Genomic DNA, 21,795 nt, shown 5'->3' with positions numbered 1-21,795 from the left:
AAACCCTGCATATATCGGTATCGGTTGATATCGGTATCGGAAATTAAGAGTTGGACAATATCGGTATAGGTAAAAAAAAATAGTCAATATCGAACATCCCTAATCGAAATGCATCGATTCTAATGTGACGATTCAACTGCATCGATTTGAAAATGTTAGAATCGATTATAATCTAAATTAATCTAAATAATTTCGTGTATTGTTTTTATTGACCTATAGTCCATTCATGCTGAGTGAATCAGTTCCCCCGAGCCACATTTGTGTATTAAAAATATTTGGGGGAATTAACTGATAGAAAATGTATCGAATCGAAGTCAAATGAAGAGATTTCATGATGCATTGAATCGTTGCCTGAAGAATCGTAATCGAATCTAATCGTTGTGAGGTCGCATGGTTACACCCCTACTGTTATTGTTTCACTGCTCTCCTTTGTTGTTATTCCCAATACAGTCAAAGGTTGCACCCCCCCCCCCCCCCATCTGAAATAAAGAAACTCAAAGAATTGGTCAAATTAAAACCATTATGGATGATTTATTTCAATAAAATAACCGTTACAATACAATAAATGAATTCAAATACATTTAATTTATTAATACCTAATTCTCTGCTCATTGGATTCTTGTTTTTATCAACACTTTATTGAAAAGATCTGTACATCAGTAAGTGATTCTCAAGAGACCCGACAGGCCAAACATTATTTTTTTCTCTCTCTCAGACAACCGTCCATAACGTGTTAAACTAAACACCGTGACGTCGACTCGAGCGTTACCACGGCGGCAGCGTCGCCAACGCCATGGAACCGGAATTCAACCCGCAGCGTGGCTTTCCTATTGCCACATCTCCCAACGTCGGCCGTGTAACAACCACCACCACCACCACCTTCATCTGTGCCTCTGTACAACCTGACCTACAATATGTACAGTAACTAACTCCCTGCGAGTCAGCGTTCAGCCCCTGATCACACCCCCGCCCCCCCTATATGCAACACTGTCCAATCACACTGTGCGTCAAGACGGAAAAACTAAACAAAACAAAAAGAAAAGAAGAAAAAAGCTCATATCGGCTACTGATGAGAAGCGAGGAGGAGGAGGAGGAGGGGGGGCGGCCCGTGGCTCCGTTCCTTAGACGAATGCTGGGGGAGAGGAACACAAAGAGAGTGGAGAGGAGACACGGGAGCATGCAGCCCAGTGGAGCAGGAGCAGGGGCTCTGGCCTGGGTCCGTCTGCACCTCCTCCACCACCACCACCACCACCCAGGCGGAGCCAGCCCTCCACGCCCCAGGGGGGCAGCCTGGAGCACCGTGGGAACAGACCCTCACCCAGGGGAGAGTGCTGGGCCTGCCTGCGCGCGCGTGTGTGTTTGTGTGTCCCAGGGGAGAGTGCATGCGCATCCGTTTCTATCTTAATGGCCCCTAGTTGTGGAGTGTGTATAAATTAGTGTGTAGGTGTGTACAGTAGGATTGTATGTATGCGTACAGTATGTTTATTATTATGATGATGATGTTGGTGTGTGTGCGTGCGTGTATCTATATATAAGTGCCTGGCCCCTGGTGGAGGAAGAGAGGGATGGCATGTAGCGTGTGGAGAGGCCGGGGTCTCTAGGGCGCCGCCGGGGTCTCGGGGGCGGGGCTGGGGGGGAGGGGGAGGGGCTCCGGGGCCGGCTGGATGGACACGACGCCGGACGACTTGAACTTGGGCAGGTGGAGACCGAACTTGTTCTCCACGCCGGCGAAGGTGGCGGCGGCCAGGCGGTAGCCTCCCACGTGCTCCGAGTTGATGGGCGGGAGCTCCGAGATGCGGGACTTGGGAGTGGGCTCGGAGCCCGTCGGGCGGCTGTTGAGAGGGAAAGAAAAAACATTGGACCTCATTCTTTTTTATTTTTTTGTATTATCTTTTTCCCCCTTCTTTTTCCGTTTTTCTTCCCTCCCAATGTTAGTCGTTATGCCAATTCCCAATCCCCTTCCTGGTCGTTGCGCACTCTACCCCCTACCGTCGGTCTGGGAGGGCGGAGACTATCACACGCTTCCTCCGACACATGTGTAGCCAGCCCACCGCTTCTTTTCACCTGGCAGCGCGGACTCTCACTGGGGGAGTGTAACGTGTGGAAGGTTACACTACCTCCCCCCAGATCCTTCCCTCGCTGTGCAGGCGCCCCGACCGAACTGTAGGAGTCGCTGTTTACAACGACCCGGACCCACCCTACCGGCTTCCCTCCCGCTGACTCTGCCAATCGAGCCAGTATGACGGCCGGCCAAGCCGGAAGCAACGCTGACAGCTGGATTCGATACCAGTGTCTCTTGCGTTGGTGACGAGCACCTTGTCCGCTGCGCCACCCAGCCGCCCATTGGACCTCATTCTTAAAAAAATTCTTAAAGGGGAACTATTTTGTTATTTCTTTCACTATTTGGGCAATTTTACACAATTCCTGTGAGTCTATGGAACACATCTGTAAGTTTTTTTTAAATGCATTGTTTTCTATTTATTTAATCTAGTACTGTAGAGCACCAGTTTGTGCAAGCTGTTTTTGGCTGGGCTCCGCCCCCATACTCGCAATGCGCTTTGAGTGACAGTCACCCATCAGACTGTCTGACATAACTATCGTTTTATTTTACAAACGTATTCAAGAATAAACATAACCATGTCACAACAGCAGTTATATAATGTATATTTTCATCAATACGTTTGTTTACCAATAGGTTAAAAGTGTTATTATTAGTGAGATTTTAGTTTTTGAAAATGTAGCTTTTGTGTCGCGGAGATCGGCAAATTTGGAATTACCGGCCGTTTTGGGAAATGTAGTCATTTTGAGTCATTCTGAGAAGAGGACATCCAGAGCTTTCAATGAGCGTTGGCATTTTTTTTAAACTACACTTCCCAAAAGGCTCTAGCTTTCTTGACAGAAGGTGCGGCCGCGGAGGTAGGTATACGCAGATCATTATGCAAATAATTCTCACATCGTCACAGGAGGACCTAAATTCAGAATGGCTTAGTTCAGTGGGGGAGGATCTCGTGACATCTGAACTGGAGGAATGCGCAAATATGAGAATTTGAGACCTGGACAGCGTTGGTACAACCCCACATTGCTAGAAAACAATGCAAACCCCCGGAAAAAGGCCATTTATAAGATAGTTCCCCTTTAAGTTTCTTCTTAAATGTCTTCTTACAGACTTTGCAAGAACAAACTTAAGAAAGATCCCCGCCGGATATGAACGTATGTTCTCAGCTACCCCGAATGAGGAATGCCACCGATTCTTAAATTGAATGCACGTTCTCGTACACCTGAATTAGCGTTACAGAAACGTCGCCCCGCCAGCTCCTTATAAGAACCTGCAACCACAGGGCTGTATGCACACAGAATCCACAGGCAAACGCTAAAGCAATTTGCGACTGATCAAAATTTGATTAGATTCAAACGTATTGTCATCATACAGCACAAGTACAGTACAACGTAAAGACGTTTGGCATCCAACCAGAGAGCAAATGTAACAGTAAAGTGCAATAGTAATATACAATGTACAGGAGATTAAACTGAGTCTAAAATATATACATTAGTACTACTGAGTAATAGTGCTAATCAGATGTATGTACAGAGTTGTTTAATTAATATGTACAGTGATACAGGTATGAAGACACTATGGTTAGTAGCAGCGTAACTAGTAAGAGTGACTGATTACAATGCCATGAGAGTTACATGATGCAGTTGTAAACTTAAAAAAAGGTCACGTCTAAATCCCCATTAGCATGAGATGAAACAGCTGGACATGATGATGGAAGTTACTCACTGTCCCCCGAAGTCGACGTAGAACCACCTCTGCAGCAGCTCGTAGGTCAGTAGGGTCACACCGAACTGCGGGGAGGATCGACACACACGGGCTGGAGAGGAGAAGAAGGGACAACATCAGCTGCCGTCTGGCTGCGATGCAGGCTTCAGTCGCCAGGTAATGAAACATCAGCTGCCGTCTGGCTGCGATGCAGGCTTCAGTCGCCAGGTAATGAAACATCAGCTGCCGTCTGGCCACGACGCAGCAGGCTTCAGTCACCAGGTCACGCAGCAGGCTTCAGTCACCAGGTCACGCAGTAGGCTTCAGTCACCAGGTCACGCAGCAGGCTTCAGTCACCAGGTCACGCAGTAGGCTTCAGTCGCCAGGTCACGCAGAAGGCTTCAGTAGCCAGGTAATGGTCACGTTATTCCAGGCGGAACATCCGTCTCAGTCACATTTTACATATTAAAATGTAATAAAAAAAGAACTACAGGGAATCTGCAGGTTTCAACAAGTTCAATTTAAGACTTCTTAATACTACTTAGAGCAAAATCATATATACAGATTTCACTACCATACTAGAAAAAAAAAACACATAGCGACACTGATGGCTGCACTTATTTTAAATTTAAATTCTTATGTGTTCCATATAAGCTCTTGCCAGATGCACCAAGCCCCTGGTAGCCCTGCAAAAAATAATAATAAACTCCACTACAAAAACATTTCATATATTTAATATTATTTAATCTCCCGACAATCAGGCTGCCCCCCCCCCCCCCCCCCCCCCCCCCGGAAATGTAATACCTGTGCAGATGAAATTGAAGATATTTTAATACCTTAAATTGAGAATTATGATTATAATTATTTTCTGTCTGTTGGTGATTCTGCCTAAAGCCAGGACAGTCACTCCCATTAGCGACAAAAATAGATGCGTATGTGAATTTTTTTTTTCCAAAAAAAAAAAAAAAAAAAAAATTTATAAAAAAAACACTACTCTCCACCCACCTCCAGCTCCCTTCCACAGAGCCTTGAATCCCTCCTCCTTCATGATCTTCCTGAAGCAGTCGATGACTCCCGTGTAGGAGGTCTGTCCCGCCCTCGCTGCCACCTGGAGGCGGGTCTTGATGACATCGGCGGGCGTCACCAGGGAGGCCGCGGGGATACCTGAGGAGAGGGAGGCAGGACACGGCGTCAGAGGAGGAGGCGGCTCAGCCTCCAGACGTCTGGAGAACAGCGTGGTGTCGTTAAAGAGACTGAGTCAGAAGCTCCGTCCTATTCTGAATGCAATGAGCTCTACCCGGTTACCTGCGATGGCCCCGGCGGTGAGGAGCTGCAGGGCTCCCAGCCTGCCCTGCTCGTCCGCAAACTCGGCCTTGGTGTGGGCGTACACTGGGAAGTAGATGGCCGAGAAGGGGATGTCTCTCAGGAAACACGCTTTAGCACCCTGCGTGTGTGTGTACACACACACACACACACACACACACACACACACACACACACACACACACACACACACACACACACACACACACACACACACACACACACACACACACACACACACACACACACACACACACACACACACACACACACACACACACACACACACACACACACACGCGCGCAGGGAATGAGTGAGCATGTGGTTCCGAGTGGACAGTAGATACAGTGTTTCTCAGGAAGCATGTGAACGCTACTAGGGCTGGGAGGTATATTGAATACAGTCATGGATCCATGCAAAGGTATGGATATACATATATCAGGGTTCGCACAAGGTCCTTGAAGTGCTTGATTTTTTTTTATACAAAAGTCAAGGCATGGAATTCCTTGAAAACAGCTAAAAATTTAACAAGGTGCTTAAAAAGTCCTTGAAATATTGAATGTTTTGTTCATCCATGATCAAATTGTTCTGAATCAAGAAATACGTTTTTTTTGTTGTTTAAAAAATAAAATCTGACGAGTCGCTGTCTCGCGAGCTGGCAAGCAGGTCAAGAAGATGCTTAAAAAAAACAACAGCATTTAAAAGTGAATTGTATCCTTCGAGTGACAACATTGAAAATGAAAAATAGTGCTTGGAAAATTACTTAAAAGTCCTTGAATTTCATTTTCCAATGTCTGTGGGAACCCTGTATGTATGCATGTATGTATGTGTATATATATATATATATATATATATATATATATATATATATATATATACACACACTGTACACACTGCATATACTATATATATACCTACTCTTTAGTTAGTTATACCACTGGCTAGTATGGCTTAGGCTTACTACCATAGTGTATTCGTACCACTGTATATAATAACACTGTATATTATACATATTTAGCATGTTTAGTCATTATGCACATGTTACACTGTATACTGCTACATCATGCACTTTACTGTTACTTTGCAATCTGGTTAGATGCCGACTTAATCGTTTTGTACTGTACTTGTGCTGTGCAGTGACAATAACATGTAATCTAATCCAATACCATCGTCCAAAATGTATTACACACATCATATTACGTTAATCGTCATTTTGTTCCCCCCTTACGATAAGATATATTTGTATGCATACAAGGTCAAACAAGCATCATACAGATCGCGACATCATAGACGTCAGAATGCGTCGGTGTTTACACCATGAGCTGGCAGGAGCTAGTTTAGGCACCACAGACTTCATTATGTTTTCATCACCTCCACTAAGCCAGTATTAAAAGTGTAAAAGGCAATAGACCATTCTGAATTAAATGGCACTATGACAATTGTATTACAAGATAAAGACATACAAGGATGTCATATCACATTGTAATTTGTACTGGAAAACTAAATAAGTTAGTAAATATAAATGTATTAAATTAAATGAATGTAATTAAATAATATACATTTTGAGATATATCATCAAAACGAAGACAAACATTGTGATAGGATATTTTCCCCAGGCGTCATATGGACCCCCCCCTCCCCCCCCTGAGGGAGCTTCCTCCAGCCAGGAGAGAGATGGACCCCCCCTCTCCCCCCTGAGAGCTTCCTCCAGCCAGGAGAGAGATGGACCCCCCTCCCCCCTGAGGGAGCTCCTCTCTCCAGCCAGGAGAGAGGAGATGGACCCCCCCCCCTCCAGGAGAGAGGAGACGCGGCTCAGCAGACACACGGCATACCTTGTAGAGGCCGAAGAAGCCCAGGTCTCGGACCACACTGAGCGCGCTGACCCTGGGCCCGGTGGTGATCTCCCCCGCCACCTGCAGACGGATCTTCACGATCTCCAGAGGGTTGGTGAAGATGACCTGGGAGCCTCCGGCCTGGATGACAGAGGAGGTGGAGGAGTTAAACCCTTGCACTTCCAACAGGCACCTTTATTATTATTGTAGGCCGGGTGTAACACTTCTCTCTATTCAAGAGTGGATGAAGAACTTAGTGACAGCTGCCTCCTCTTTGTTCATTCTGTTGACCAATTGGTAAATAGTAGGGATGTTCGATATTGGCTTTTTTACCGATATAGTCCAACTCTTAATTTCCGATACCGATATCAACCGATAGCGATATATGCGGGCTTCCCCCCCCAAAAAAACTTAATAATTTCAGGTAATTAACATTACATATCTCTTGTCGTGTAATTAACACAACATTATGCATACTTTTCACAATAAATAAAACAAGAATTTGTTCTTACTTGCTTGCCTGGGTAAATAAATGTAAAAAAAAATTAAAAAAATGTAAAAGACTTTTTTTTTTTTTTTTAAACAGATACAGATCATTTCCGATATTACATTTTAATGCCAATATCGGCCGATAATATCGGTAGGCCGATAATAACGGACATCCCTAGTCATTAGGATATTAATCAACCATTTTCAGAGCATACATAACATTCTTATATGTTATATCTCAAGATCAAGACCAAACATGTTTATATGGTAAAAAAAAAACTATTAATCCTTGAGTATTTTCGGGCAGTGTTACAGCAGAAAATACAAACAGAAAAGCGTCTTAGTGTTTTAAACATGCACGCTGCTGCACACTCTGGCCACGCCCCCAATTCCTGACACTAAAGGGGTGGGGCCAGAGAGCTCAGCCTCAATTGGACAGATATTTGATTGAAGTAATTATACAGGGATGGTGTTAAAACTTACACAGGCTCCAGACATTATCTCAGCATACAGTGGGATGGTGTCATCTTTCCTCCTGAACTTGTCTCTCATAAGGTCATTCACCTACGGGACATACGACACACTTAAAGACTGTTGGAGCCATTTAAATAGACAAAAGGTTAATTGACTAATTTCATTGATGTTGTTAATGTCATTGATGATAAATATATATATTTCTAATTCATATTTGAATACGTCTCAGCGAGGCAGGTATGAACATAACAAACATTCCAAATCATTTTATACATTTTTAATATTTCATACATTATAATTGACCCCATCTCAAACCCCCGTCCTTTCTCGCAACCGATTGGAGAATCAAGAAAAGAGGGCGGGGTTTTGAGATAAGGTCAATTGAGCAACCGCGTCCAGTTCGTTTTGGGCGCGGGTGGTGGGCGGGGCTCACCGTGAGTTTGATGGCTTTCTCCGGAGCTACACCTATCAGCTGGGGAACCAGACCTGTGAAGCATCATGGGGGGGATTGAGTCCAACATTACAGGCGTCATGGGGGGGATTGAGTCCAACATTAGAGGACAGTGTCTGGGGAGGGAGGGAGCGAGGAGGGAGGAAGCAAGAGAAATGTGCTGTCGGTAGAGGAGGAGGTGGTAATAAACATAGACACATATAAAGGCTAGATGACTCACCCGCGCTACTGGCCAATGGAGACAGACGTTGCCACATGGCGGCCATCTTGCCACAGGCAGCACGCCCACTCATAACATGAATGTCTATGGTGCATTTACTATTGAAACAACCATAGCTTGCAAACGATTTTCAAACGGTCTGATTTGTTATAAACGTCAGAGATGTAGTTATCATACTGCACACTTAATTTCATGTGAAAATAATTTCAACATGTCCAAGCATCCTGAATCATAGCCACGTTAATAACGTTTGTAATAAACCAAACCGTTTGTAAATCAGTTGAAAATTTTGCACGCTACGGTTATTTCAATAGTACATGCACCATAGACATTCATGTTATGAGTGGGCGTGCTGCCTGTGACAAGATGGCCGCCAGTGAACTACGCTGGAGACTCCCCGCCTTGCACCATCTAGTTATATATATATATCTATGGTAATAAAGACAAGGTTTAGGAGAAGAGGGTAGGACTTGCAGGTAAAGAGTTGATTGAAAGATGACAGGAGTGAACAAAGCAGAGACAGTTTAATGGGACGGACGCTGCTGGGTGAAAAGAGGCAGAATTAGATGGAATTATTGCTTGGAGACAATGTCTTGCAAGGGACAGTGGAGGAGGCAAGAGGATCGCAACACAAAATGAATGGAAAGATGAGAAGAAATGAGGCCTGGAGCATCGGATGAAAGAGGAGAGGTTACGTAATAAAGAGGCCGATCAATACCATCTCATCACCCATCGCTGTCTCGTCACCGATACATTGGTTTCAAGTTCAAGTTTGTTTTTATTTGTCAGAACAAAATACAGGATACTTTATAATGAAATGCTTGTTTCTTATGAGACCCTGAGAGTGTGCTACATACAGTAAAGAGAAAGTAAGTAAAAAATTAAGAAGTAATAAGTAGGTAAAGTCAATATACAATATAAAATACAGAGTAAAATGAGTAACAGTGAGGTAGAATGCAGAGGTACAACACCTAGGGTAAGGTGCATATGAGGTATGAATGTGGTGCAAATCTCTTTAATAATAGATCAATATAAAGTGTGTTAAAGTGTCTAAAGTGAGTAAAGTGAGTGGTAAGGTAAGTATTTATTTAAAGTGAGTGTGTGCGTGTGGATGTGTGTGTGCAGTGAGTGTATTTGATGGTTTGTTACATGGTGTCATTGAGCATCCTGATGGCCTGGGGATAGAAGCTCCTTCCGAGTCTCTCTGTACTGGCCATGAGACTCCGGTAGCGCTTGCCTGACCGCAGCAGTTCAAAGAGGCAGTTGTTGGGGTGACTAGAGTCTCGTGTGTATGTTACAGATACCACGCTGCCATCTTTTAACGGCTATAGCGCTACTGGAATCATATCAAACTAGAGATCTTCAGGAATTCAAAGATGGCAGCCACGTCACACTAGTTAGTAGCCCGCTAGTTCAACAGCAAAGGGGGGTAGATATGGCTCCAAAGTTCTGACTATGTTAAGCCTATTTTCCACTTTCAAAATGGGTCCTTTGACCTCCTCCCACCTCAAGAGATCTGAATGAAAAGGAACTCATTGGAGCACAAGGCTCCTCTTTACAACCGTGCCCAATGTATGCCAGGCCCATATGGGACATTTTCTTTTTAACTCCCAAATATCCATCTAAAATAATCCAGTGTCGATCGGGCTCTCTTACGTAACATTGGATGAAGAGAGACAGAAAGAGACAGAGAGATAGAGAGAGAGAGACACACACAGAGAGACAGAGAGACAGAGACACAGGACAGAGAAAGAGACACAGAGAGACAGACACACAGAGGACAGAGAGACAGAAACACAGAGACACAGAGAGAGAGACAGATACAGAGGACAGAGAGACAGACACACAGACACAGAGAGAGACACAGAGAGAGAGACCGAGAGAGAGACAGAGACACAGAGAGAGAGACAGAGGACAGAGAGAGACAGAGAGAGCGAGAGAGAGACAGAGAGAAAAACAGAGGACAGAGAGACACACAGGACAGAGAGAGAAAGACAGAGGACAGAGACACAGACACAGAGAGAGACACACAGGACAGAGAGAGAAAGACAGACAGAGACACAGACACAGAGAGAGACACAGAGAGAGAGACAGAGGACAGAGAGAGACAGAGAGAGCGAGAGAGAGACAGAGAGAGAAAGACAGAGCACAGAGAGACACAGAGGACAGAGAGAAAAAGACAGAGGACAGAGAGACACAGAGAGAGAGGACAGAGAGAGAGACACAGCGAGACAGAGAGAAAGACAGACAGAGAGAGAGACACAGAGAGAGAGAGAGACACAGGACAGAGAGAGACACACAGAGAGAGGACAGAGAGACAGAGACAGGACAGAGAGAGACACAGGACGGAGAGAGAGAGACACACAGAGAGAGGACAGATAGACACAGAGACAGGACAGAGACAGGACAGAGACAGGACAGAGAGAGAGACACACAGAGAGAGGACAGAGAGACAGGACAGACGGAGAGAGAGAGAGAGAGAGAGAGAGAGAGAGAGAGAGAGAGAGAGAGAAACAGACGGACATCCTCTGCCGGGCCGGGCAGCGTACCTCTGTAGAAGAGAGAGACAGAGAGACGGAGACACACAGAGAGAGAGACAGAGACACAGAGAGAGAGAGACAGAGACAGGACAGAGAGACACAGAGGGACGTCCTCTGCCGGGCAGCGTACCTCTGTAGAAGCCGAAGGCGCCCTCGTAGCGCAGCACCTTCTTGGCGCAGTCGAAGCTGTTCTTGTACATCAGCTCGCCCACGAAGGAGCCCGTGGACCTCTGGTTCTGCATGCGGGTCTTCACCAGGTCTATGGGGTACACTGCTGTCGCTCCAGTGGCTACACACACACACACACACACACACACGTTTATGTTTTATTAGGATCCACATTAGCCATCAAACTTAACTTGTTCTGTATTTTACTGTTAATTTTATCCTATCTTTTAGAAAAGCCTCAATGGACTAGTGTTGAAAACTATAGCACTTGTTGCTATAAACACGCAAAACAACACATCATCTGGTCTGTCCACTGTAACTGGTCCAATGTAGCTGTGGTGTCCATTTTAAATAAACGTTTTCATTCATTCATTCCTTCCTGGGGTCCGACCTCATGAGAAAATAATAGCCTTGAGAATTGTGAATGTAAGACTTTGTAAAGACTTTTTTAATGAACCCCCGCAGATACCCTGTTTATTTGAAATGTATTTATTGAAAGGATAAAACCCCTTGAGACGAACCATCTCGTTTTCGAGGGGGGGTCCTAATACCATTGGAAATGGTGGGAATTTATCGGGGAACCCCCCCTGGAAATTAACTCACCTCCAGCAATGGATCCCAGGGAGAACCTGTAGGCAGACTCCGCAGCCTGGAGCCATATGGGCCTGGAGGCGTCCCCTGGTCCCTGGACCTGCAGGGGACAGTCATGGGGAGAGGAGGTGAGAGGACAGACTCACAGCCAACTGCTGACCCGACGTTGTGCCAAAACAACAATGTGCCACGTGTGAGACAGAAGACACACAGAAGACGGAGTCCTAACGGCAGGGATTAAAGCAAAAAAAAATCTCCTGACTGAACTTTTTTTCAGGCCAAGTCATATTCTTATTTTAACCTCCACTGTATTCTTTTTTTTTTAAATAGCGTTAGCGTTTTAAGGGAGCCTACTTGTAGAGCCTACTGTCCTGACTGTGACTATAGACCCTACTGTTGTGGTTGTTGTGCCAGGCAGGGCGGCTGTGTGCTGGAGAGCGTGAATGCAAGTCTTGTGGCTAGCTTCTGATTGATGGCGAGCTAGCACCCTTTTCCCATTACTTTGAACCATGAACTAAAAGGCTTGTTATCATACAAACAAGGGACTAAACACGTTTTGCACTTATGCCACAACAATGTGGAACGCCCTACCCACAGCCGTAAAAAGATGTGAATCCTCAAGTGTTTCCCACAGGATTTAGTGAGACTGTGGTGGTGGGAGAACCTCGGCCCCTCTAGGGGGGTCCGGTGGGCATGACCCCCGTAAGTTTTTTTTGTTTTAAAGTTAAATGCATCAATCTGGTGCACTTTGAGAGCAAAATTAAGAGGCTAGATCTATGATGAACGTTGTGCTCAAAACACAAAATCGACTAGACACTAGAGCATACATTTGAGCCTTCAAAGAAATAAAGCAAAAGTGGTTACCTGTGTTGAACTAGTTTATTTTTTTAGAAGAAAAAAAATATAGACTGGATTACTATTACGACTACTACCAATACTACTGATACATCCCTATTGGCAAACTTTATATTAAAAAGTTTAAATTATTATTATTTATTTTTTATATAAATCAAAATATTATATAAATATAATCAAATTGACGGAAATCCGTCTCAAGACGGAACACTTTAATGCCTGTAATGGTCTTTTATCTGGTTTTAATAAAAAGGAGAGTGAGCAGTTGACTACTCAGTAGGGCTGACCTTTGAATTTTCTTTTTGGAACTACTTTTTCTGCGGATGGTTGTCAATAAATCTTCAATTAATGTGTGTTTATTGTATAGCAATAAGGTTGGATGAAATCAGCCATTGTATAAAAGCATTACATCACACGACAGAGTGTGTTATAGAAATTAGATCACGCTTATGGGGGTCTAACGACCCTCGGCTGCGCCTCGGCCCTCGGGCCTAACAACCACCCATAGGCGTGATCTAATTTCTATAACCCACTCTGTCTTGTGGGGGATTCAAACCCAGACCAGCGGAGGTACATGCAGTTCCAGGGGAGGGAGAGAGGGAGGGAGGGGTTAATCACTACACCATCTCTGGGCATGAGTCCTACCTGTTTCTGTGCCTCAACGAGGTGGTGGGGCAGAGATCCCTCCTCTAGTGGGGCTATCCTCTCAATGTCAGACAGGTTCAGACGCCTGACACACACACACACACACACACACACACACCATTATCAATGTTACCGTTATAATCCTTAAAATGTACATTAACTATAGCTTTCAAGTTAAATAACACAGTGAGTAGGGCTGGGCGATTAATCGATTGTATCGATTCATTCGAATGAATGATTTAGGACGATTTTCAAAAATGAAAATAGATTTTCAAAAATGAAAATAGATTTTCAAAAAAAGAACTTTTATTTTATCTTTAATTTCTTTTTTAAGATTGACCATTTTTATATATTTTTTTTTACAAAAAGCGATGTTTGGTGAAAGTTAGATTTGCACTTTATTAATACCAATAGGGAAATTCATTCTTGTTTGATCATCAAGATGCACCTTTTATTTGTTTTAAGTGAAGTTTGGTGAAAAAGCTAGTTATTAATCCCAATAATAGGGACATTCATCTTTGTTTGATCAAGAGTAACCTTATATATATATATATTATATATATTTTTTTTAAGTGAAGATTGGTGAAAGTTAGGTTTGCACTTCAATCCCAATAGGGAAATTCATCTTGGTTTAATAATTTGTGTCAAATAAAAACAAAGCTTATTTGAATGATTTCCTTGGCATTTCTAGTTTTTAAGAGAAAAAAATCGATTAAAATCGTAAATCGGATGTGGTGTGAAAAAAGAGATTTTATTTTTAGGCCATATCGCCCAGCCCTAACAGTGAGATATCTGAAAATAGTGTGTCAGACTGTGTTTGAGTGGTGGATTGATACTAGCTTATCTGAGGATGAGTGACAGTTTACCCAGAGGAGGAGTGACAGTTTACCCAGAGGATGAGTGACAGTTTACCCAGAGGATGAGTGACAGTTTACCCAGAGGATGAGTGACAGTTTACCCAGAGGATGGATGAGTGACAGTTTACCCAGAGGGAGAGTGACAGTTTACCCAGAGGATGAGTGACAGTTTACCCAGAGGATGAGTGACAGTTTACCCAGAGGGAGAGTGACAGTTTACCCAGAGGAGGAGTGACAGTTTACCCAGAGGGAGAGTGACAGTTTACCCAGAGGATGAGTGACATTTACCCAGAGGATGAGTGACAGTTTACCCAGAGGGAGAGTGACAGTTTACCCAGAGGATGAGAGACAGTTTACCCAGAGGGAGAGACAGTTTACCCAGAGGATGAGTGACAGTTTACCCAGAGGGAGAGTGACAGTTTACCCAGAGGATGAGTGACAGTTTACCCAGAGGATGAGTGACAGTTTACCCAGAGGATGGATGAGTGACAGTTTACCCAGAGGATGGATGAGTGACAGTTTACCCAGAGGAGGAGTGACAGTTTACCCAGAGGATGAGTGACAGTTTACCCAGAGGATGAGTGACAGTTTACCCAGAGGATGAGTGACAGTTTACCCAGAGGGAGAGTGACAGTTTACCCAGAGGGAGAGTGACAGTTTACCCAGAGGATGGATGAGTGACAGTTTACCCAGAGGATGAGTGACAGTTTACCCAGAGGATGAGTGACAGTTTACCCAGAGGATGAGTGACAGTTTACCCAGAGGATGAGTGAGTTTACCCAGAGGATGAGTGACAGTTTACCTAGAGGGAGAGTGACAGTTTACCCAGAGGATGAGTGACAGTTTACCCAGAGGATGAGTGACAGTTTACCCAGAGGATGAGTGACAGTTTACCCAGAGGGAGAGTGACAGTTTACCCAGAGGAGAGACAGTTTACCCAGAGGAGGAGAGACAGTTTACCCAGAGGAGGAGAGACAGTTTACCCAGAGGATGAGTGACAGTTTACCCAGAGGGAGAGTGACAGTTTACCCAGAGGATGAGTGACAGTTTACCCAGAAGATGAGTGACAGTTTACCCAGAGGATGAGTGACAGTTTACCCAGAGGGAGAGTGACAGTTTACCCAGAGGATGGGCGACAGTTTACCCAGAGGATGAGTGACAGTTTACCCAGAGGGAGAGTGACAGTTTACCCAGAGGATGAGTGACAGTTTACCCAGAGGGAGAGTGACAGTTTACCCAGAGGAGGAGTGACAGTTTACCCAGAGGGAGAGTGACAGTTTACCCAGAGGATGGGTGAGTTTACCCAGAGGGAGAGTAATAATAATAATAATAATACATTTCATTTGTAACGCACACCCTACCTTCCTGAGAATCTCAGCATGCTACAGAGTTAAAAAGAATCAAATTAAAATATATATATAAAAAAAGAAGAACACATAGCAGAACAACATATGATAAGACATAATTAAAAACTAATAAAAGGCCTTGCTAAAAAGGTAGGTCTTGAGTCCACGTTAAAAAGTGTCAACAGTTTGTGGTGATCTCAGGTGGTTGGGGAGAGCAATCCACAGTCTGGGTGTGGCCGAGCAGAAGGCAGCTTAGTCCTGGGGGCTTTAAAGTGACAGTTTACCCAGAGGGAGGAGAGACAGTTTACCCAGAGGAGGAGAGACAGTTTACCCAGAGGAGGAGAGACAGTTTACCCAGAGGATGAGTGACAGTTTACCCAGAGGATGAGTGACAGTTTACCCAGAGGATGAGTGACAGTTTACCCAGAGGAGGAGAGACAGTTTACCCAGAGGATGAGTGACAGTTTACCCAGAGGATGAGTGACAGTTTACCCAGAGGATGAGTGACAGTTTACCCAGAGGGAGAGTGGATGAGTGATAGCTTACCCAGAGGGAGAGTGACAGTTTACCCAGAGGGAGAGTGGATGGGTGATAGCTTACCCAGAGGGAGAGTGACAGTTTACCCAGAGGGAGAGTAGATGAGTGATAGCTTACCCAGAGGGAGAGTGACAGTTTACCCAGAGGGAGAGTAGATGAGTGATAGCTTACCCAGAGGGAGAGTGACAGTTTACCCAGAGGGAGAGTGGATGGGTGATAGCTTACCCAGAGGGAGAGTGACAGTTTACCCAGAGGGAGAGTGGATGAGTGATAGCTTACCCAGAGGGAGAGTGACAGTTTACCCAGAGGGAGAGTGGATGAGTGATAGCTTACCCAGAGGGAGAGTGACAGTTTACCCAGAGGGAGAGTGGATGAGTGATAGCTTACCCAGAAGGAGAGTGGAGGCCCGAGAGCTGGTAGAGGATGTCGATCTCCATGGGAGTGATCTGTCCAAACTTGTTAGCAGCGTGAATAAACTCCTCTACAGAGAGAGAAAGAGTGAGAGTGAGAGGGGGGGGGGGGGGGGGGGGGGGTGAATGGTTCACACATACATAACATTCTTATATGTTATATATCTCAAGTTCAAGTTTTATTTGTCTAATATATCTGTGGCTAATGGTTGTGATATTTGGACGTCTCAGACATGTTCATGAACGAGCCGTCAGTGGCTCAATAATGGTAAATAATAATATTAGCCCATCATAGAAAATTGCAGAATAACCAGCAGGATTTTGTTCAGTCTCTGCCGTAATTGAAACGTTCAAATAATTTAATCCTATGTATGTACAGTCAGGTTCATAAATATTTGGACATTGGCTGACCCCTATTATTCGAATAGTCGACTAATCGATCGAAAGGAGCCGTAGTCGACTGCCAACCTCTTAGTCGAATGCAAAAAAAATCAAAATATTATAAAAAAAAAAAATTTATCATTCTTTCCAAAAGAAAAAGAGGCCTAGAAGCGTGACTAACGCTAATGGCACGCATACCAGAGGCTAACTGCCGACGACAACAGGCACAGAGGCACTGAAAGAGGATTTCACCCGTCTAATGAACACACTAATCAGTGGACCAATTGCATGCTTTCGCAGGACAAGAAGCCTTCCGTCGACTCCTTCAGACATTAATCACCCCCAAAGCCCAAATGGAATGATATAAAAAAAAAATTAAGATATATATATTATACTTTTTTTTCTTCTTTCTTCGGCTAATTTCGTCGACTACAAGTCGACTATACAAATCCGTAGTCGGGGACAGGCCTAGGACATTGACACTGAATTTTGTCTCTGTACACCACCGCAATGGACTTGAAATTAAGCAATCAAGATGTGCTTTAAGTGCAGACTTTCAGCTTTAATTTGAGGGTAAGGTACATCCAAATCTGGTGAACAGTGTAGGAATTACAACTTGAACAGTTTCAACATGTGCCCCCCCCCCCCTTTTTTTTTAAGGGACCAAAAGTAACTGGACAAACTAACGATCCATAAATCAAATTGTCACTTTTAACACTTGGTTGCAAATCCTTTGCAGTCAATGACAGCCTGAAGTCTGGAACCAGACGCTGTCAACGTCCAAATATTTATATTTTTGTACCCATCTTTTTTTTTTATCCACTTTTTCTCCCATTTTCTATATTTTCTCCCATCCCAATTTCGTATCATCCAATTCAACCCTCCCCTGTCACGAACGCTGTTTCTTGCCTCCCACAAGCCGGCTGCAATGTGGACTAAGTCATACATAGCACAAGTCCCCTCCGGTACTTGAGGTAACAGCAGTCGCATCTTTTCACCTGCGCAGCTCGATCTCTCAGTGTCGAGGAGTAACGCGTGGGAGGCTCACGCTGCCCCCGACACTTCCTGATTCTACTGCGCAGGCGCACCAACCGACTTGTAGGAGTCGCTTGTTCACAACGTTCGATCCCCACCCTTCAGTTTCCCTCCCCGTAATACGGCCAATGTGTATTACTGCGGACGACCAGCTAAACTGAAAACAATGTGGAGAGCTGGATTCGAACACGCGAATCCTAGCGTCTCCACACTGGTGGCGAGTGCCTTGCCCACTACACCACCTAGCCGCCCATTTTTGTACCCATCTTTAGTGGTTCTGAGCGAGTGATGAGCCGTCCAGTTTTGGGGTTACAGTGGATCTCTTGCAGTCTGTAGCCACGTATGTGCGTGTGTACGTGTATGTACGTGCGTGTGTGTGTGTACGTGTATGTACGTGCGTGTGTGTGTGTGTGTAGGTGCGCGAGTACCTTTGGTGACCAGCGTGTCCTTGCGCGTGCCGGCCAGCGTGCTGTAGATCTTGCGGATGAGCTCCATGTTGTTAAGGAGGGCGTTGAAGGCATTGAAGTAGGAGAAGCTGACCATGTGAGCAATGGTGCCCCCTGCAGCCTGGGAGAAGAACAACAACAGCGTTCATCACTGACGGCACCATTGATCTCACTGTAAAGAAGGTCACTTGCTTGTTTGTTTTTAATATTTCTTATACACCTCTCAGCCTGGGGCACCAGTCGGGCTCATATCAGATTACTGCCAACAGATTCAATTGGCATGGTCCAAATTGTCTTATGCAATTTTAAAATTGTACAGTGTTTATTTCTCCAAAGCAAGTCTGCATATAAGCATAGAATCTGTTGAACAACAACGCAGCTTTGTTACAGTAATTACAGGGTGCAGCCTTCCGTTAGGAGCATAGCGTTCCTTACCCTTTGATGTCTGCCAAGAAATGTCTGCAGCTTTTGTGAGTGCAAGTGAGGAAACATTTAATATGAAAACATACAACGCTTGAAGTTTGAGGAGTTACATGCTAGCTTGAAGTTTGAATAGTTACATGCTAGCCTGAAGTTTGAATAGTTACATGCTAGCCTGAAGTTTGAGGAGTTACATGCTAGCTTGAAGTTTTAAGAGCTACATGCTAGCCTGACATTTGAAGTTACATGCTAGCCTGAAGTTTGAAGAGTTACATGCTAGCTTGAAGTTTGAAGAGTTACATGCTAGCTTGAAGTTTGAAGAGTTACATGCTAGCTTGAAGTTTGAAGAGTTACATGCTAGCTTGGTGTTTGAAGAGTTACATGCTAGCTTGAAGTTTGAAGAGTTACATGCTAGCCTGATGTTTGAAGAGTTACATGCTAGCCTGGAGTTACATGCTAGCCTGACGTTTGAAGAGTTACATGCTAGCCTGAAGTTTGAGGAGTTACATGCTAGCTTGAAGTTTGAAGAGTTACATGTTAGGCTGAAGTTTGAAGAGTTACATGCTAGCTTGAAGTTTGAAGAGATACATGCTAGCCTGAAGTTTGAAGAGTTAAATGCTAGCCTGAAGTTTGAGGAGTTACATGCTAGCTTGAAGTTTTAAGAGCTACATGCTAGCCTGAAGTTTGAAGTTACATGCTAGCCTGACATTTGAAGTTACATGCTAGCCTGATGTTTGAGGAGTTGCATGCTAGCCTGATGTTTGAGGAGTTACATGCTAGCTTGAAGTTTGAAGAGTTACATGCTAGCCTGAAGTTTGAAGAGTTACATGCTAGCCTGACATTTGAAGTTACATGCTAGCCTGAAGTTTGAGGAGTTACATGCTAGCCTGAAGTTTGAGGAGTTACATGCTAGCCTGAAGTTTGAAGAGTTACATGCTAGCCTGACGTTTGAAGAGTTACATGCTAGCCTGAAGTTTGAAGAGTTACATGCTAGCCTGAAGTTTGAAGATACATGCTAGCCTGATGCTTGAAGAGTTACATGCTAGCTTGAAGTTTGAAGAGTTACATGCTAGCTTGAAGTTTGAAGAGTTACATGCTAGCCTGATGCTTGAAGAGTTACATGCTAGCCTGAAGTTTGAAGATACATGCTAGCCTGATGCTTGAAGAGTTACATGCTAGCTTGAAGTTTGAAGAGTTACATGCTAGCTTGAAGTTTGAAGAGTTACATGCTAGCCTGATGCTTGAAGAGTTACATGCTAGCCTGAAGTTTGAAGTTACATGCTAGCTTCAAGTTTGAAGAGTTACATGCTAGCTTCAAGTTTGAAGAGTTACATGCTAGCTTCAAGTTTGAAGAGTTACATGCTAGCCTGAAGTTTGAAGTTACATGCTAGACTGATGCTTGAAAAGTTACATGCTAGCCTGAAGTTTGAAGTTACATGCTAGCCTGAAGTTTGAAGTTACATGCTAGCTTCAAGTTTGAAGAGTTACATGCTAGCTTGAAGTTTGAAGAGTTACATGCTAGCTTCAAGTTTGAAGAGTTACATGCTAGCTTGAAGTTTGAAGAGTTACATGCTAGCCTGATGCTTGAAGAGTTACATGCTAGCCTGAAGTTTGAAGTTACATGCTAGCTTCAAGTTTGAAGAGTTACATGCTAGCTTCAAGTTTGAAGAGTTACATGCTAGCTTCAAGTTTGAAGAGTTACATGCTAGCTTCAAGTTTGAAGAGTTACATGCTAGGGAAAGATACGACTGGTTTTTGTTATGATTTTAACAGGATAAGTACTATGTAAACACCTTTAATTCAGGCAAAGTGGTGTTTTACACCGAAGGTGTCTGGACAAGCCCATTTCACATGCATTTATACCGTGGTAGGTGTAAAATGATTGACAGCTCAGGCGTTATCTACTATCCGAGGACAGGCCTGTTCTGGGGGGGGGGGGGGGGGGGAGAACTGTTCGATATGGATCAAAGGGGGTCGCTATGGTGACCAGAGACAGGTGCCAGGCAACAGCTTTGATAACGACAGAGAGACGAAGTGAGTTGCACAGAGCTCAAGGTCGGATAGCATTCCTGAAATTAATAACAACCACACTCAGTAGACAGACAGTGCCCCCCCGGGGGAGGGGCGAGGCTGGACAGACAGAGGAGAGAGAGACGGGGAGCGACCATTTAAGATAACGAACCGACAGAAAGCTGTGGGCTCTTCCGGTCGAAGTCAGTTGGGTCTGGACAGCGAGACAGAACAATCGGATAGAGAGAAAGGCAGCCCTCCTGAGGGAGGGTTGGGGGGAGGGGAGAGAGCGAGCTAGAGAGAGAATGAGACAGATATAGATATTTTCTTAAGACTTGTTTTTCCTCCTTCATTTCATTCTGTATTAGACCTGTTTTTTTATGTAAATAAACATCCTTTTTGATATAACAGTCAGAGTCAGTGTACGATTGTTCCAAATGCACCGGGGGAATAGATAGTGGTGTCTTAGCCACAAATTCCACCACAAACGATTGCCTCGATGGAAAAAAATTCAAAACACAACGCAGACGGCAGATATGGCATGGACAAAGGCTGATAACGATCGACGACCCGGCTGAAACACCGTTTTCTAACATTAGCTTGCCTTGAAGCTTGAAGAGTTACATGCTAGTTTGAAGAGTTACATGTTAGCTTGAAGTTTGAAGTGTTACATGTTAGCTTGAAGTTCGAAGAGTTACATGTTAGCTTGCCTTGAAGTTCGAAGAGTTACATGTTAGCTTGAAGTTCGAAGAGTTACATGTTAGCTTGAAGTGTTACATGTTAGCTTGAAGTGTTACATGTTAGCTTGAAGTTTGAAGAGTTACATGTTAGCTTGAAGTGTTACATGTTAGCTTGAAGTGTTACATGTTAGCTTGAAGTGTTACATGTTAGCTTGAAGTGTTACATGTTAGCTTGAAGTTCGAAGAGTTACATGTTAGCTTGAAGAGTTACATGTTAGCTTGAAGTGTTACATGTTAGCTTGAAGTGTTACATGTTAGCTTGAA

At 44.2% G+C, this 21,795-nt stretch overlaps 1 protein-coding gene across 1 annotated transcript in view; it reads right to left on the bottom strand.

Moving 5' to 3' along the window:
• Positions 1–506: 506 nt before the first annotated feature.
• Positions 507–21,795, bottom strand: part of LOC311226307 (electrogenic aspartate/glutamate antiporter SLC25A12, mitochondrial-like) — a 37,575-nt gene continuing 16,286 nt past the window's right edge. The window contains exons 7-18 of the mRNA XM_084311725.1: positions 18,344–18,482; positions 16,477–16,570; positions 13,350–13,434; positions 11,862–11,949; positions 11,221–11,379; positions 8,313–8,365; positions 7,889–7,969; positions 6,917–7,057; positions 5,066–5,204; positions 4,766–4,924; positions 3,782–3,872; positions 507–1,832 (exon numbers count right to left, since the gene is read on the bottom strand). Of these exons, the coding sequence (XP_084167851.1) occupies positions 1,598–1,832; positions 3,782–3,872; positions 4,766–4,924; positions 5,066–5,204; positions 6,917–7,057; positions 7,889–7,969; positions 8,313–8,365; positions 11,221–11,379; positions 11,862–11,949; positions 13,350–13,434; positions 16,477–16,570; positions 18,344–18,482 (1,464 nt within the window). The 3' untranslated portion in view covers positions 507–1,597. The remainder of the gene's footprint in view (positions 1,833–3,781; positions 3,873–4,765; positions 4,925–5,065; positions 5,205–6,916; positions 7,058–7,888; positions 7,970–8,312; positions 8,366–11,220; positions 11,380–11,861; positions 11,950–13,349; positions 13,435–16,476; positions 16,571–18,343; positions 18,483–21,795) is intronic.

Source organism: Notolepis coatsorum (assembly GCF_963971535.1).
Source record: "Notolepis coatsorum genome assembly, chromosome: 4".
NCBI classification, from domain to species: domain Eukaryota; kingdom Metazoa; phylum Chordata; class Actinopteri; order Aulopiformes; family Paralepididae; genus Notolepis; species Notolepis coatsorum.
The sequence above is the reverse complement of the archived record's forward strand: the minus strand, read 5'-3'. Positions and strand labels throughout refer to the sequence as shown.